The sequence below is a fragment of the Podarcis gaigeae genome, assembly GCF_964106915.1.
Source record: "Podarcis gaigeae genome assembly, chromosome: 14".
NCBI lineage: Eukaryota > Metazoa > Chordata > Lepidosauria > Squamata > Lacertidae > Podarcis > Podarcis gaigeae.
The window spans coordinates 9,655,007-9,673,554 of record NC_139690.1 but is presented as its reverse complement, the minus strand read 5'-3'; the positions used below and the strand labels follow the sequence as shown (position 1 = coordinate 9,673,554).

Below are 18,548 nucleotides of genomic sequence, written 5' to 3'. Positions count from 1 at the left end.
GGTAAACTACAGTTCCCAATATTCTCTGGAGGAAGCCACATGCTTTAAGTATATGGTGCGTATGCAGCTATAGAGTCACCTGCTCTAAGTCCTTGGGAATGCACCAAACCAATACCTGCAAGAAAACAGGGAGATAATCCTCTATGAGGAACAATGCATTCTGCTGTATTTTCATCTGGATGTCATAAGGCAGAAGCTTGGATTTTTTGGATACATCCTTCAGAAAACATGAGCCAAAGTCTGGGACTGTAGTGCCATTACAGTCAAGCTGGCTGTCCTTGTAGATCTATTCTGGCTCTTCCTGTCCAGGTCTGCATCTGTGGATTAGAGAGTAGTGTGGGTCAATGTAGGTCACTCATAGGTTACTCAGGAAGAGCCAGCGGCTAAGTATGTCTGTCCTACATTGTCGAACCTTTTTTAACTTCTTAGGCTAAAGCTGGTTTGTTTAGCAACACAGGCTTCTGCTGGACGCTGGCTATGGATGCCTCTAACAGTTTTGCCTGTCAGTTGCTAGTCAGATCTTGTGCATTTCCAATTTATCTACCTAGGAAAGGGATTCTAATTGACTGGGAAAGAATAGGAAGATGAGCACAATTATTATTGTACCGTTAAATGTATATTCCCCCTGCCTGTTTCTCCCAAAGGAGCCCAGGGAGGCAAATACATCAGGCTTAAAATAGCTAAGAAGGCCTTACTCTTTATATAATGGTTTGGAAATAAATGTGGCCTTCCAGGCTTCTATATCTGGTTCCCTGGGAATTCTCTCCATGCTGTACCCCTTAATGGTCCTCCTTTGCCCCCCAAGTGTTTTTGCATGGTTGGAATATGTCCTTCGAATAATGCCTCTTGTTTGTCTGGAGACTAGAGAGGAGTGTGTGTACAAACTATAAACTTTGCATTCATTTCTCCACCCACATTTGTGTCTGGCCCTGTCCACCACTGGCCTGTGCCTCTAAGAAGCTTGCCCAGAAGGTAACGTGGCCCTCAGCTGGAAAAAAAGTTCCCCAGCCCTTATTTTCATTGTTCTTATGTTTACTGAGGTGGTGATGCTTTTGGTTCGAGTGGTGCCAAGACACTGCAAATGTTCCCTTGGATTTTGAGCCAGCAAAGGAAGCAAATTGCATGATTAGGCCTGGTCTATCAGAAGTGGAAAGGCTTGCATGTCAAGGACATGTTTATCCCATGTGTCTTCCTTTAACATCATATCTGTTGTCATTGAAGTCTTGGGAGCACACACAAGTCATAAAGCTAGCCCAGTACTTGATTGTTTCTCTCAAACAAGCAGGAAGTGCGTGGCTCCAAACAGATACAAATAAGTCCAGTGTCATCTGGTGGCAAAACTATATAATGATGCTATCCACATAACTGTTCCCTGATTTCTTTCAGCTTTATTGGTGGTGTGACAAGTTCTTCTGTCTATCTGTGGAATAAAGACTGGGCGACATCATGGGAGGTAAGATGACAGTAAGATTTCCTTGTGTGAGGAAAAGCTTTCATTGTTTGAGGAATTGATGCTCTGAGCAAAGCCTGATTCTATCAACACTTTTTATCCTGGGACAGTAGTTTGTATATTCCCATGTTCCAGGGTGAACTGGGAGGCTGAAGTGAGTCAAGACTTGATGACAAGATCAGTACTCCTGAGATGCCTGTGTTTGACACAGCGACAACTTTTGATGGACAGAGCTCCCACTTTCATAGCAATTCACAGTGTTGATCTGTCAGTGGTCTGCCAATGGCCAAAGATAGACAGCAATAAGTGGGACCAGTCTAGAGATGCCCATCTGTTGCTTCACAGAAATCTCCAGTAACAACTTCTTGTACCCATCAAAGGTATCTGGACTTTGAAAAGAATACGTAGTGGAGATTATTGGCCCCATATGAATGCAAACCATTTTGGTATTCCACTAGGATCTTTCAATTTAGCTAAATAATCAATGAAGCCTGACCAAATGGTGCAAAACTTGGCTTCTTTGATTTGTCCTCCAAATAATCGTACTTGAGAGATAATCTTCTCTGAAACAGCCAATACCAATAGCTTTTCATGCTAAGCCTCTATAGAGTGGCCCTTCAGATATTTCCAGTATTTAGAGATTAATAGTCTTGCAGCCATTAAAAGCCAACTTTTGCTTTGACTCTATTTGTTCTGGTTGCCCCAAATACCTAGCAGTGTCACTGGTAATAAGTTTTGTGCTCTTATTTGGTTAATTTCAGGAAACACAGATTTTGTTGCAGTCTTGAATCCTGTTGTTCAAGGCAGCCAGCTGGCCATGCCTTCTTTCAGGATATTCAATTTCCTTCTTCCTCTGCCCCACCACAACAGTCAGCCAACAATCCATTCCCACAGAGCGTGCTTATGGGACTCTTCCTCCATTCCCCCCCCCTTTTCTTGTAGATTTGTGTGTGTGTCTGTACTTCCACACACCTTGGGGTTCCACTGAGTCTGCTGATGCCTCTCTCTTGTGTGTAGATGGTGCTGTTCTGACTGCACAAGAGTCCACACTCAGATAAGGAGATTGCCATGAGTATATGCCAGGGATAGCCAATGTGGTCGCTTCCCATTGTTGTTGACTCCCCATCATCCCTGGCCATTGACCATGTTAGCTGGGACTGATGGGAGCCGGAGGCCAAGGACATCTGGGGGGATTCTACATTGGCTGTCAGTGATATGTAGAATGGTCTACGGCAGAAGCCACCCACAATTCCTCAGTGATGTAGAGTTACAGCAAGGGCTGCTTGCAAAAGGGCTTTCAAATAGCCCTGTGTTGAACCTTGCTTCAGGAGCAGAAAGCAGTTTCCATTGAAAATGCTGTTAAAATGGACAAGAAAGGCCTATCTATATTAGCAAGTGTTTCAATGGAAATCACTTCCTCCTCCTTCCTCCATTTGTGGGCAGTGGAAGCATGCCTTGCTCCAGCAAAGGAACCACCAGGAGTTCATTTTCAGCTCCCAACTGTTCATTTGAAGCCATATAAATATCAGTCCCACACCTAACATCACCTATAATTTCAGGTGTGGAGGGGCGAAGAGGCCAAACTGGTACCCCTGGCAGGTGTACCAGGGGGTGTAGCCTGTGAACCAGAGGTTCCCCACCCTTGATGTAGATGGAAATCAGCCCAATTATACACTCTGGATTTTTATTTCATAAGGAAGGCTTCCAGACTTCTTAATGGCACTCATCATTGGAATGCTAGTGGTCCCTTTTCTGTATGTCAGTCGCCCTTCTCCCTTGACCTGAAAGTCACCCAAATGAGCCTTTTATATTATTGTGGCTGTTATCAGTCCCACGAACCCCAGAGCACCAAGAGAGGGAGAAACAGTTCCTCTTGCTGTATATAGTTCTATAGACCTCTGTCATTTCTCTGCCCTCCCTACTCTCCCTCTAATCAATATGTTATGCTGTTGATCATAAATGTATTTTCTTGGAAGTTAAGCCAAATCTGCCATTAGGCAGAAGGGCTGTTGACTCAGACCTGGGATATCTTTGTCATTCATTTAATTTATTATTGGATTTTTACTGCTGGGAGGTGATGGCATGAAACAGTGCCATTTAGATTTTATATCTAAAGTGCTGAATTGTCTTGGGCAGGCCCTTCTTAGGAATAAATCCTCTTTCCACAGGTTCACCTCCAGGCAAATGTTCTTAGGATTGCATATTGAACTGCTCCTGTTCACGTCAAGCAAATTGTCACAAATAAGATGCACAGCTCATTGTCTGGGGATTCTGAATAATTAATTTAGTCATCACGACCAGTAATGGTTTGTTAGAATGTCCTCTTCTCTCTGCTCCCCCACTGTCTGGGGCATCAGCTTCTGTGTTATCTTTGTCACAGAACAGGTGCATAGGAGGCTGCTAACTTTATCTGTATGTAAAGTGTGCATTGGGGATGGGGGACAGACCAAAAGAGAAGTATTTAAATTATTAATGGAACTGTCCTTGGGAGCAGAATGGGCAGTACTTTTTTAAAAATGCAGTCACTTCTGAACCACATTTCAAACTACTGTACATTTACACTCACATTCTCGTGGACAAAGTAAGTTCAGAGGGTCTGCAATATGGCTAGTTGAAAGTTGCAATGCTGTAATGTTCAAGAGTCTCAGCTGTACACCAGGAAGTCCCTCAGTCTGAACATATGAAATCACTGAGTGACTCAAGGCAAGCTGTTCTATCTCTGCTTTTTGCTTATAACAGGGCTTGGGAACTTGGCACTCTATATATTGTTGGACTCCAACACCATTTGTCCCCAGCATGGTCAGTGGCCAAGGACCATGTGAATGCTAGTTCAGCAACATATGGGAAGCCACAGAATGCCTATCCCTTGCCTATAGTATTTTCACAGTAGGGTTGTTATGAGGGTGGCAGAGATATATGCTGGGTTCAGACATAATGGCAATACCATGGTTTGTTTTTGCTAAGCCATTGTTGTTTAATATGGTTAGTGCAAGCCATGGTTTTGTGCCTAGCTTTTGTATACAATCATTGTGTACAAAAGTGTTGAACCATTCAGAAACGTCCCTGCTTAAATACTGAATATTACTTGTAGAGGGAAATGGAAAAGAAACAACCTGCCTTCTGTTTTTCTTGCAGAAAGAATGAACAATTTCCCTCCTCTCCCTCATTTCATCCCATTGAAACCGTGCTTTTACCAGGATTTTGATGAGGAAATCCCACCCCTACACCGAACCACAGTCAAACGTCTTTACTACCTCTGGATGTGTAAGTTGTGGAGGTTGGAGGGTTAAAAGGGCAAGCCAGCATTCCAGTGGGTGTAAGTGGGGAAGCATGGACCAGAAGTAGGAAGGGACCCACTCTTTCATTTCCCTTTCCACAAATCTGAATTTAAAATTTTAATTTATTTTCAATATTGATAGAATTTTTTGGCCAGAGAGGCAGAATTAGGCTCACAATGCGGAATGTGGAGCTCCTGGCAGATATGAGCCAATCTTAGCCTTGGCTCCAACAGATATACCCTGAAAGACCCTGGATATTGAAGGCATCACATGGTCCTAAAGGCATCCTGGATTCAAGTTGTTAAAGGTTTTGTAAATTAAGACAAGAACTTGACATTGGCCTGGTAACATATGGGCAGTCTGCAAGATTTTAAGCACTGGAGTGATGTGGTGTCAATAGTCTCTCTGCCATTTGCTATTTAATTGCTATTTAAGAAAAGGGCCACAATGGCTGAAGAAAAGGGATATCAGACATTAAAAACTTCCCTAAATAGAGCTGCCTTCAGATGTCTTCTAAAAGTCAGATAGTTGTTTATTTCCTTGACATCTGATGGGACGGCATTCCACAGGGTGGGCGCCACTACCAAGAAGGCCCTCTGCCTGGTTCCCTGTAACTTCACTTCTCACAGTGAGGGAACTGCCAGAAGGCCCTCAGAGCTGGATCTCAGTGTCTGGGCTGAACGATGGGGGTGGAGACGCTCCTTCAGGTATACTGGGTCAAGGCAACAACTTTTGTGTCTGGATTTACACCCTTTGAAATATGGCAATCCTAGGTTATTATTTGTAGACATACGTGTGGAACCAAGTCCAGTTAGAATCTTAATTCTTCAGATCTGGACAAAAGGTTTTGGCCAGCATGAAACAGTTTTCCAGTCCCAGCCTTCATCTTTGTTCCTGGTTTCTGTTTCCATTAAGGGCCAACTCAGTCATCAGTGTAGTCTCAAAATATTTAATAAAAACAATTTAAAACAACAACAGTGTAGGTAGTTGTTGACTGTTAAGAGGGTAGGTTTATTTGCTTCCTTTTTGTTGTTCTACTCCTTTGTCTCTCTTCCTTGCATTTCCCAAAGGGAACATGAGAAACCTGACTAGGGGCACTTCCAGACGATGTATGTTTGTAGAACATTCATACTGATTTGTTTGTAAAAGGTTTGTAAAAGGTTTGGGAGGCTAGGTTCCTGTCATTTTGGAGAAGTGGGTTTGTTGGGCAAGGCCTCTAACTCAGCTTTAATTGCGTAATCTGAATTTGCCAGCATGTGGTTGAATCATACCTGAAAATAGCTATGGTCTGGAAACACCCCTGGAAAATCGTGGAGGCGGCACTTATTATTCTTCATTGAAGTTCTGAACTCATTTATCTTTCCCATTCTCAGCTTGTCCAGCTCTTGCTGTGTGATCTGCTACTTTTGCTCCTCTCTCTGTGTGTCTCTTTCGATAAATGTGTTTGCAGTGAATAGCATCACCTTGGCAGTGAATCTGATTGGTTGCCTTGCGTGGATGATCGGAGGTGGTGGAGCAGTTAACTTTGGACTGGCAATTCTCTGGCTCATTCTCTTTACGCCTTGCTCCTATGTCTGCTGGTTTAGACCCATTTACAAAGCCTTCAAGTAAGTGATAGGCACAGCTTCTCTCTCTCTCTCTCTCTCTCTCTCTCTCTCTCTCTCTCTCTCTCATTCTCCAGCCCCACCCCAGTGTGCTCCTCAGTTCTTTTGGCTAGGTCCTACTGTACAGATGGGAAATCCATGGCTTCCACTTGCTGTTGGACTCTCAACTCCCAACAGCTCCAGCTAGCCTAATCAACAGTGTGGGATGATGGGCATTATAGTCCGGCAACATCTGGAAGGCCACAGGTTTCCCACCCCTTTGCTACTGCGTTCAGTAACCCCTCCATATCCACCCATTTCTTAGTTGCTGTTATATTCTCCTGTGCACAGAGAATAACCGATGGTGGTCTCCAGCTTCTACCACACATTTCTGCTTCTGTAGTTCTCACCTGCGAATCACATCACCCTTCCTTCTCTTATCCATCCTTGCCCCCGCCCATGACTTTAAGCCATGTGTCTGATCACTATCACTATAAGGAAAGGCAGTGTGGCAGTATGTCCTCTCCGTTTCCAAGCAGTCCTAGTCATCTTCAGTGTGTGTTCGATGTTCTTAGGCATGCAGAAATGGGGGAAAGCTTTTTAAAATTAGCACTGCAAATTAATGCTAGCTTGGTCATCCTTTCCCTGTTCAGCCATCAATAAATAGGTGCTTTCCCTCCTGTCTTTTCCTGGAGGCTGCTTACATCCTAGCTGGGTCATCTTGTTTGGTGACAGGTCTCTTTTCAAAGTATGGGAGAGCACTCTGTCTTTCTTTTTAAGTCTTGACTGCTGGTGGGAGACCTGCCTAGTGGTTGGACTGGTTGCCAGTAACAGCAGTGGAGAAAACAACAATGATGGGCTCTTTTCTTTTGTAGGACAGACAGCTCCTTCAGCTTCATGGCTTTCTTCTTCACCTTCATGGCTCAGCTGGTGATCAGCATCATCCAGGCAGTCGGGATCCCCGGCTGGGGAGTCTGGTAAGTTGGACATCTAAGGTGTTAACAAGAGCAGCCATCCACTTAAAATAAATATTTAGGCAATTAACTGTATGGCCTAGATCAGGGATAGGGAACTGCCCTATGATCTCGTTAGCTGGAGATGCCAGGGATTGAATGCCCTTTCTGTCCTTCATACCTGCTGTGTAGGAGAGGGGAAGGTGGCTGCTGAATGCTTGAGGCAGGGTTTTGAGCTCTAAGGTCAACTGTAAGGCAAGTTTCTGCTCTATAACCAACCCATAGCATTTGTTTTTATCCTCTCATCCATTTTATTTCTTAACACCTTTTAGTGCTTTGTTTTGTTTTTTTAATTTATTGTTTTATCCCATTGTTTTATTGTTCTAACTCCCCTAAACTGTGAGGCTGCATGAAGCTGGAGCACTTTGCTAGACTGTGCCAAACGCAAGGTTGAGCCAAAGTTTACAAGATACAGTGATACCTTGGGTTACAGACACTTCAGGTTACAGACGCTTCAGGTTACAGACTCCGCTAACCCAGAAATAGTACCTCGGGTTAAGAACTTTGCTTCAGGATGAGAACAGAAATTGTGCGACGACGGCAGTGGGAGGCCCCATTAGCTAAAATGGTGCTTCAGGTTAAGAACAGTTTCAGGTTAAGAACGAACCTCCGGAACGAATTAAGTTCTTAACCCGAGGTACCACTGTACTAGTTATAAATTAAGGAAGAGAAACATATTGATTATCAGAACTGTTGGATGAGCGAGCCCAGGTGGCAGCTGCAGAGAGTCTCCAAAATGCTCCCTTCTGCTGGATGGCACTGACGCCGGACTCATAAATTCAAGGCCACCACATATGGAGATAATTGACTTCTGCAAACTGCCGAAGAATAATCATAATTATTATGGTACTTACTAGAAAGAACTGCAAAGTTCTGGGAATTATGCCAGATTCGTTAATCAGCTCCCCAGAGCCCTGAAGGAGACAGAGCAAAATCACACATTATTTTCTCCAAAAGGAGGGGGGTAAGAGGGAGCTGAATGAGTTAATTCTAGATGAGGCCATTCCTCCTCCTTCCACTGTTCTGATTGGTCAACTCATCTTAAAGTGCTCCAACAAGATTCTGAAAATATTAACTACCCAACAAGCCTGGCTCAAGAACTGGCCTTAGCTGAGAAATCCTATAAGGCAAATATAACTGATATAACGACCTAGAGGCCACCTTCTGAGCTTGGAACCTGGGACCTTCTGCATGCAAAGCAGGCTCTCTGCCGCTGCACTATGACCTTTCTCCAGGTTATGACTCAAAGGAGTGGTTCTGAGTGGTGGCAGTAGCAGCTCCATAGCTTCCTCACAATGTTTCCTCTTACTCTCATTGTTTCTCTGCAGTGGCTGGATTGCAGCAATATCTTTCTTTGGGACGAACGTGGGGTCGGCTGTTGTGATGCTCATCCCCACCATCATGTTCACAGCCATGTCTGTCTTCTCCTTCATTGCCCTCAGTATGGTAAGATGTGGGAAAGGTTTTGCATGGGGATGCTACATAGATATATCTCACACTCTATTGGCTGAGAATGCCCAGGAGACTCCTGTTGGCTGATCCTTCTGTTTCCAAAGGCCAGAGTTGACATGACTGTGTTCACACAAGTGACGTGCAGTATGCATGGATTTTGATTGGTGTATATCAGTCACCAAGAAGCTGCTTTTACATTTTTTTCTGTGTGCACCTCACACCTATATATTTAATGTGTGCCTCAGTAGTATCTGTCCACGTACTTGGAGAATCTTGGGCAGCCACCAGCAAGATTCAGGTCAGATAAAAGAAAGAACTTTTTCACATGGTGCACAGTTAAACTATGGATGATCACCAACTTGAATTAAAAGAGTATTATACAGTTTCATGGAGAATAAAGGCTTATCAATGGGTACTCAGAATACTAGTTACTTGGATTCAGAAGTGGGGAGAGTGCTGTTGCACTCAGGTCCTGCTTGCAGGCTTCCCATGGGGGTCTGGTGAAAGCAGGATGCTGAACTACAGTGGCCCTTGGCCTGATCACACAGAGCTCTTCTGATGTTAGATGGCTACATGATTTCCCCAAAGAAACAACTGTGAGCTTGACTCCTTTGTTTGTCCTTCCAAGGCTCAACTGAAAAAGGTGATGAACGACCCTGTTTTTCTTTCCCCCATTCCAGGTCCATAAATTTTACCGGGGAAGCGGTGGGAGTATCAGCAAAGCGCAAGAGGAGTGGACGACGGGAGCCTGGAAGAACCCCCATGTGCAGCAGGCAGCTCAGAACGTGGCGGTCGGTGCTGCCCAGGGAGCCATGATGCCACACGAGACGCAGTATTCGGCCACTCCTAACTATAACTACCCCAATGACATGTGAGGTGTGACCTTCCCCACCCAACTAGAACTTCCCGAGTGAGATGTGAACCTGAGAGGGTTGTGACTTGAAGTGGGCAGGAAGAACTGGAGGAGAGCGTGTGTGTTTCTCTGTGTATGTAAATTCCACTGTATAGGAGGGTTGGCGCAGGGCTGGCTGTATAATAGCCTCCTTGATGGGATGGAGGCATGTTAAGATTGTTATTCTTCCTCCACCCTTTGACTTTGTTCTAGGATAATTGTCCTTGGAGATAATTTGTTCTCTCTCTCCCACTCCCCCCAATCTGAAGAAGCTGTTGCGTTGACATGCAGGACTATTGTGCCGTGCTGTAGTGACTGTACATGTGTGTGCTGGTCTCCCTCCCCCTTTTGTGAAACTATGTACAGTGGTGGTTTTTAAATTTTACTGTGGTGGTAGATGATATTATAGCTGCATCAGCCGGGGTGAGCGTGGAGAGCCCAAACATTCAAGAGCTACTAAAGGGACACTCTGGGGGTTTCATGAATAACCCAGTTCACAATAGCTGCCTGTTGCAAGAACTTTGTCGGGTTCATTCTGTCTCAGCTATTTGCAACTTATACTGTATAGAACAGGGTTAGGGAGCCTGTGACCCTTTGGGTGTTAAGGTCTCCAACTCCCATCAGCCCTGGCCAGCATGGTCAGAGATGATGGGCGTAGTAATCCAACACCTGGGGGGGCTGCATGTTTCTGACGTAGGGCATTGCTGGCTTTTTAGCGTTTAAACCCTGCTCTTTTTCACACTCTTTCTCCACTCTCAAAACCAGAGCTCAACCTTTTCATTCCATGCTGATCCACCAGAGGTTACCACTTACCTTAACGTGCGGTATTATAAACAAGTCCATTTACTCTTCCGATGTATTGATAGGAAGGCAGTGCTAGTGTGTGGCTTAAAAAACAAAGTTATGAGCAGTGCTGTAGAGCTGCCCTGTTTGAACTGGAGCAGACCTCTGTGTTCAGTGTGAACCACATTCCAAACATGCCCCCAACCCCAGAAGCCCCATACCTAGAATTAAGGAGAGGATCTTGTTCCCTTCTGGACAAGCTTTCGAGGGCCATGTGCTGGAGGTGTGCAGGGCCAGAGGCAAAACCAAGTGGAGCTATGAACGCCTGTGTTACTTTTGTACAGCAGGCTAGTTTCTCTCTGCCTTCCATCTAGACAAGCAAGAGTTCAATCAGAGCTCATGACACATTCCAGCCAGGCAAAATCATGAAAAGTGTGTGTGTGTGTGTGTGTGTGTGTGTGTGTGTGTGTGTGTAAGTAACAGGGTCAAGTGAGGGGTGTTGCCTGGGGGAAGGGCCAAAAGGCCTGAGGTTCCCCACCCCTGTTGTGTGGGCCATATAATTCAAGCCCCTGCTTGATGCCACAAACCCAGATGTAGAGCATTGCCAACTGGTGGTTGTTCAACTTGTGCTCGAAGACCTCTGGTCAGCGAGAGCCTCCCCCCAACCAGGCAGTTGGTTCCATGACCTCATAATTTTACGGAGACTGAGAGGAGATATGATAGCCATATTCAAATATCTGAAGAACTATTGCGTGGAAGATGGAGCAAGCTTGTTTTCACCTGCTCTGGTGGGTAGGACTTAAACAATTGGATTCAAGTTACATAAAAGGAAATTCCGACTACACATCAAGAAAAACTTTCTGACAGCAAGAGCTGTGTGACAGGTCTCCCGCAGGAGGTTGTGGACTGTCCTTCCTTGGAGGTTTTTAGGCAGAGGTTGGATGGCCATCAGTCATGGATGCTTTAGCAGTGATTCCTACATTGCAGGGGATTGGACTAGAGGACCCTTGGCATCCTTCAAACACTGCAATTCTATGAGAGCCAGTGTGGTGTAGTGGTTAAGAGCGGTAGACTCGTAATCTGGGGAACCGGGTTCGCGTCTCCGCTCCTCCACATGCATCTGCTGGGTGACCTTGGGCTAGTCACACTTCTCTGAAGTCTCTCAGCCCCACTCACCTCACAGAGTGTTTGTTGTGGGGGAGGAAGGGAAAGGAGAATGTTAGCTGCTTTGAGACTCCTTCGGGTAGTGATAAAGCGGGATACCAAATCCAAACTCTTCTATGAAGAACGTTCCAAATTCCATTGGTCACTGATACATGGCAATTCTCAACTAAATATAAAGAATGGAGTTTTTTCTTTCCTTGGCCGAAACATTGTAGTACAATTCCTAATGTTTCTGAATTGTCTGGTGGTGCCAGAAGGCCCAGCATCCAGTAATTGTATTTTCATTGATTTGTATCAGTGTTTCCACAGAGCCGCAAGGCTGCTTTATCGATTTTTGTTTTTTAAAAAAACATGCAGGCACAGAAGGTGCTTCTGTATAGGAATTAATGTGAAGCTTGTCTACAACAGGCTGTCTTGTGTGAAGAGCCACCACACATGGACAAACGCTTTTCGGAACATGGAAGCCTCTACTTCATCCTGAGCAGACTTTCACTTCAACCTCCAATGCTTTTTCTTGATCTGAGTATAGATCTTGTATTTTATCTTGTATTTTAACTCACCCTGAGATCTATGGAGGAAGGGCAGCATGTAAATTTAATTAATAAAAATAAAATAACCAATAATATGGCAACTCATTCTGGTTTCCTTGGCCAACACACCCTCTTCCCCATCATATCCAACACCAGAACATAGGAAGCTGGTTCATACCAAGTCAGGCCATTGGTTCACTGGCTCAGTATAGCCCACACTGACTGGCAGCCACACCCAGTCTCCAAGGTATCAGCTAGGGGTCTCTCCCAGCCCTACTGGGAGATGCTGGGGGTTCAACCTGGGACCTTCTGCATGCAAAGCAGGTGTTCTGCCACACTCATGGTCCTTCCCATGGTGAAATACAGTGCTACACCTGAACAGGAAATATAACCCAGGTAGGAGGCAGAGGGTCATGTGTGCAGGCCCTGCTCCCAATGGCCCCCATGGACCCTGCCCCTCCTCCCCACGGTTCCCAACCTTTGCATGTTGAGCTGGAAAGGTTTGGTGGGTGACTTCTACGTGCATTTGGCTCCTCCTGATCTTCCCAGGTCAACACAGGAAGAATGTAGGGACTGAGTGGATAAGGATGGAGTTTTTGGGAGATGGGTTCACCATATTCACCCCCTTGCTCATTAAGTGGGTTGGTACGCATGGTACTTGAACAGGGCTATTGTTTGTTTGCTTTATGGGATTGTGTGCTTTGAATAAGAGAATGTGATATTCCCTGGTGTTCAAGTGGCTGTGAAGTATGTTTATGCCTTCCTCTGCCCCTGCATCTTACCTTGCTGTGTTCTCTGTTGCTAGATCATTACTGTTCGGCCTCACAAGTGTGTGTGTGCATTCAGGGTTTATTAAAGATTGGCAGTTCCACTGAATCAGAGACACTTAAAAGAGTCTTGTCTGCCTTCAGAACTTAATGTAGACTTTTGGTAAGAGTACATTCTTTTCACCTTAATTTTGGTGGGTCCTCCAGAATGGAGTTATTGTATGGGCAGCCATTCTTTTTGGCTACCTGCAGCAACTTCTTCCTCTGTTGTGTTAGATCTAATAAAAGTGGGCTAATCCCGTAGGATTAGAGACCACCAAAGAAGAATGCTTTCAAAACTCGTTCAGAGTGGTGGTGTGCTTTTCCTCCCTTCTTGAATCTTTTTACTTCCTTTTCTCCCCTCACCTCCATCACCTGCAATTTCCTCCTCCTGCTTCACAAGAGCATATTTCCTGCTCCTGTGTTGGTTCTGTGAAATGGGTTACTGTATGTGTTGGTGGGGCAGGGGGGGAAGCAGCAAGGGTTTTTAAACTCTGCTATTTTTAAGCATCCCAGTAGAAGTCCACCCACCTTCTCAGTGCATGCCTGTTTCTCTCGTTAAAAACTGCAAAGGCCGGCCTGTTCTCAAAGATGGCAAGCCAGCTTTGTCATTCTGAGCAGATTGAATCAGTTGGAACAGCTTGGCCTCTGCTCATCTCGCTCATCAGTCGGAGGAGTCAGACTTGAGAAATTCAGGGAGCCCTGCTTTCAAATGCAGCAACAAGAAGGGGGGGGGGAACTTGCTTCCCATTGAGTGTGCCTGGCAGTGCCCTTTAATGATCCTTGAAGCTCTGGGATTAGAGAAGTTGGTCGAATCTGTGAAGGGAATGGGGGGACAATGTGGTTTGAAGATGATCTGTAGCTCTTTATCCCCAAGAGAGAAAATGCCCTTCAGGTATACACGATGAGCAGTTCTCTCTGCAATGGTGAATTTGTGTTGGGGACGTATTACTTCAGCTTGCAAGTAAGGGCTCATAAGCTTGAATCTTGAATGGTAGAATCATAAGGAGTTATAAGGAACCTCAAAATCAACTAGTTCAGCCTTCTGCCATTATTATTATTATTGTGGATAGCTCGGCTGGTAGAGCATGAGACTCTTACACTCAGGGTCGTGGATTTGAGCCCCACATTGGGCAAAAGATCCCTGCATTGCAGGGGGTGGGATTAGAAGACCTTTGTGGCCCCTTCCAACTTTACAATTCTGTGATTCTATTATTTTACATGACTATCTCTCACTTCCTCTCTGGAGCGCACGGTGGCACACAGAGTTCTCCCCCTCTCCATTTTAACCCTCACAACAACGCTGTGAGGTAGGATAGTTTGAGAGATTGTGACTGGCCCGAGGTCACTCAATGAACTTCATGGCTGAGTAGGGAATTTGAACCCTGGTCTCCCAGGCCCCAGCCCAATACTCTAACCAGCACAGTATTTGAAGATGGCTATCGCATCACCTCTTAATTGTCTCTTCTCCAGCTAGAGATGTCCAACTCCTTCGAACCTTCCTTGAAGGACTTGGTGTCCAGGCCTCTAGCCATCTTTCTTGCCCACCTTTGGACATGCTCTGTTTATCAGTATCCTCTGCAGTATCTAGAACTGAACACAGTACTTCAGATTCAGGTAGGTAGCCATGTTGGTCTGATGCAGTCGAAAAATAATAATTAAATATGCTGCTTTTAATAAATTAATTAAATTAAATTAAATTGTGAGAGCCAGTGTGGTGTGGTAGTTAAGAGTGGTAGACTCGTAATCTGGTGAACTGGGTTCGTGTGTCCGCTCCTCCACATGCAGCTGCTGGTTGACCTTGGGCCAGTCACACTTCTTTGAAGTCTCTCAGCCTCACTCACCTCACAGAGTGTTTGTTGTGGGGGAGGAAGGGAAAGGAGAATGTTAGCCGCTTTGAGACTCCTTCGGGTAGTGATAAAGTGGGATATCAAATCCAAACTCTTCTTCTTCTACTGGACAATTTTTTATTTTTCCCTGACAGTACTTCAGGTAAATGTTCCTCCTTTAAAAAAAGAGAAAAAATCCCTGTACGTGGAAAGCAAGCAGTGAGAAGGCTAAGCTAGAATTTATCTCCCTGATGTGCTAGTTTTCTTCATGTAGGGATGCTGTTGTTTTTGAATGGAGGGGCTTTCCATCATGTGAAATCCCACCCGCAGCTGGAAGTAATACTGTCCCATCCCAGGTTGACCAGCTTGGTGATTACAGGACCCAAATGATATCAGCTCTAGTGTGTGTGTGTGTGTTAGCATCTATCCTCCCTTGTTCACAGGTTTTGTTGTAAGCCAAAACGGCAGGCGCGTTTTTAGTACAGATAAATCTTGTGCCCGAACTGCATCTCAGGGATTCTAGGCTAGATATTTTGTTCATTCTTTGTGGCTCTCCCAAATGGAGACCATGCAAGTGGGGAATGACTGTGGGCTCTGTGCCAGCCAGCTTGCTGTTTGCAGGGATTGGGGAATGCCTCCTTGAGATGGTTTGGAGAAGAAGTGCGTGGAGCTGAACCAGAAAGGATAGCCGTAGTGTCAGAGACAATGTAACTGTGAATAACAGATGCTGGGGAACAAGAGTGAGTGAGTTCTGTTGTATTCATGTCTTGCTAGTGGGGTTTTCATATGCATCTGGCCTTGTCGCTGTGAGAGCAGGATGCTGGACTTGATGGGCCTTTGGTCTCATCCAGCAGGGCTCTTCTGCTTGTGGTGTCCCATCACCTGCAATTATATATTGTTCCATTGCTTGCTGTCATCTCCCAGCACCTATGGTAAGCCATAGATGTCTTCTGCATTCACAAACCTCATGCACCAAACCTCACGGTTACCAGCACCAGCTTCTGTTCATCTGTCCTGACGTTTAGCTTCCCATTGCTTTTTCCTCCTTAGTTGGGTTCTGGCTTCTTGTCCCTCAAGGCCATCTTGCAGCTGCATTTCCAGCGTCCACTGTGTGCTGAAATGGTAGCACCAATAGGCCTTGAATCTTAGCCTGGATGTAGTGGGTGTTGCTTAAGGGCTGCCACTTGAGACAGTAACGTCTTAGAAGGGTTTTCATTTGCTGGATGCTGATGGCTGGACTGAGTTACTCATGGAAAAAAATTCAATCTGATAGGGAACAATTGTGGGCTGAATGCATTTGTTATAATTTATTTTTCAAAAAGGGAATATAATGGCTTCTAATCATTGTGCATTGAATTCTTGTGAGTTTCCCTTGCTCAGGCAGAGCAGAGGTTTCTCCTCCGCTGAGCTCCTGTTTGGTAAAGAAGAGAGAGACACTGGCGATCCTGTTCTGCATTTCTTTTCAGAGACTCCTCAAATAGCTGTGGTGCCATAAGTAATCATCTCAATGTATCTAATTCACAACAGAGTTTTTAAACAAATGTTATATAGAGAACAAATGGGAAAAGCAAGGGGTGGGGTTTTTAAATATGGGGACCACTTGTGATTATTCAGTCATTCCATGTCTGTCCCTGATGAAATGGTGTCAACCTGGAGTCTAATTAATAAAACAAATTATATCAAAGGTTGTGCTTTTGGTTTGGTTTTGTATTGTGATGGTGCATCACCACAAAAATAAAAATAAAAATGTGTGCATCGTTGGAGAAGAATTCATCGGAAAGAAAATGGCAAGAGAAAAGAAGAGTCAGATGCAGAGATGGTGAAGAGGAATACAAAAATGTTCGAGAAGTTGATATGAGAGAGAGGGAGAGACTGCCAGATAGCTGTGACAGACAGGCAAGAAAGTGGGTGGATATAGATTCTTGCATGGGTTGCTAATTGGGTGAGTAGTCAGCAAGTGTATGGTTGCAGGGCTGGGGGAGGAGGTTTTTTATAGTGTGCAGTTGGAAATCTGATAATGTGCAGTCTGAAAAATGGGGGAATTAGACACATTAGGTTTATGTGTTTATTAAGCACTTAAAAACAGGCAACATCAGGAACAGCATGTACACAAATTACATAAGGGTAGTATGCCTTCAGTATCCATTCTTAAAACAAAATACCCTGGCAATATTGAAACACCTTAATTTAGACCATCTTCATTTTCAAACAGGTAATCCTCTGCATCTTCATAAATACTTTTAAAATACTCCATGCCTTTTAGTTACTTAATTAACACAGTTTCATAAACTAATCATCACTGAGTATTAGATCAGTTCACAAGTTTATTGTTCTAGCCAAAGGCCATGACATACTTGTAGCAATAGTACCAATAAAAACAATACAGAACATATACCCATAACATAAGCCAACATCCATTATGTAAGAGAGTGAAGACACAGAGAAACCAATTTGCCAAAATCTAGCTTGATTTCAGATTAAACCTCCAAATCACTGCAACAATTTACAGTGATTTTAGCTAACTCCTTTTTCCTGAAGTCTTTTTTGCGGTTTTCGCATAGAGTCACTGTGTGTTACAAAGCTATTATTGTCACTCAAAAAACCCTGAACCATTTCTGCCAAGGTGTACCTGCCTGCTTGTGTGAACAAAGGTTTCAGAAAGCGATCTTTGGGATCTCTATATAAGGGGCAGGTATTCCACCCAAGGTTAACCACAAATACAAAGTCTGCCTGCATACAGGACCTTGTTGTAGCAGCCATCCAAGACTGCAGTGGACATCACTTGGAAATGCAGCTCAATAAAGACAGTTCTTCAGGGAATGTAAGTTTGTTCAGATAACTAGTACTAAAATGCTCTGTTCTCAGTAGTGCTCTTTTTTTTTAAGAAAAAAATGGTGCCAGAACTTGTCATGAACACCTCCCTCCTTCTCTTAGAATGGCAATGGCACCCATTAGAGGTGCCAAAACTCAACTGAGAGATGCTGGGACCGAGTTCTGCTGAGTTCCCCATGAAAAAAAGCTTTCCTTGATGGAGGATGGATAAATTGTTGGAGCGTCTATGTGTTCAACCTGTAACTTGTGTGTGACTGAAATGTAGCCTATTGCCCAAATGTAAGAGACATGTCTGCTGCTCTGTCCATTCTTTTCTCTTCTGGCTCCATGTTGGCACTGGGGCCCAAAGAAGCTTGGCTATTCAGGGAATGTGGCCCCTTGCAGAATTCCAAAGTCCATAGTAGCTCAGTACCTTTATTGGGCTAATTAAAATGTCATAAAATAGTGAACAAATGTCTGAGTTCTACAGAACTCATCATCAAAGCCTGGTGTTAAGCAAGGTGTTGAGGGCAGGAGTGGAGACTGGTTTGGCGTTAAAGCCATAAAGTCTGCATTGGTCTCAGTCTTAAGATGGATTGTGAGTAGGAACAGAATTAATAGGCATTTGGAGGGCTTATAGTAACTGAAGACATATGTACTGATGATTATTGCATTCAGCTTGTGAATAGATGATTGCTATGTTTTTTGTTATTATTAGCAGTATTTAAATAATTTTTTTAATTTTATTTCTGTTTCTTTGTTAAATTTGCGAATAAAAAAATCAGTAACTAACTAAAAATAGTTGTGGGATTTCCTATGTCCTATGCAGGCTGCCCTTAGAGATGCTAGGATTAAGAGATACAACACCTGGCTGATTTGTTTTTTCTTTCCTTTTTTAAAAAACATCTCCTAAATCCTGGAATCATCCATTAAATGCCATGAGCATCTGCTGCTTCC

General features: G+C 44.3%; 1 protein-coding gene across 2 annotated transcripts in view; it reads left to right on the top strand.

The window, feature by feature from the left end:
* SCAMP5 (secretory carrier membrane protein 5) overlaps positions 1-18,548 on the top strand; it is a 72,320-nt gene that overhangs the window by 7,923 nt on the left and 45,849 nt on the right. Inside the window, exons 2-7 of one of the 2 annotated variants that reach the window (XR_014557952.1) lie at positions 1,387-1,453; positions 4,586-4,714; positions 6,179-6,335; positions 7,187-7,288; positions 8,653-8,770; positions 9,457-14,534. Coding sequence is in view for 1 of the 2 variants with exons in the window: in XM_083712919.1 (XP_083569045.1) it covers positions 1,447-1,453; positions 4,586-4,714; positions 6,179-6,335; positions 7,187-7,288; positions 8,653-8,770; positions 9,457-9,651 (708 nt within the window). In the remaining variant the exon portion in view is untranslated. Of the gene's footprint in view, positions 1-1,386; positions 1,454-4,585; positions 4,715-6,178; positions 6,336-7,186; positions 7,289-8,652; positions 8,771-9,456; positions 16,465-18,548 lie in introns of those variants that run through there. The other variant, XM_083712919.1, reaches the window with a different exon arrangement.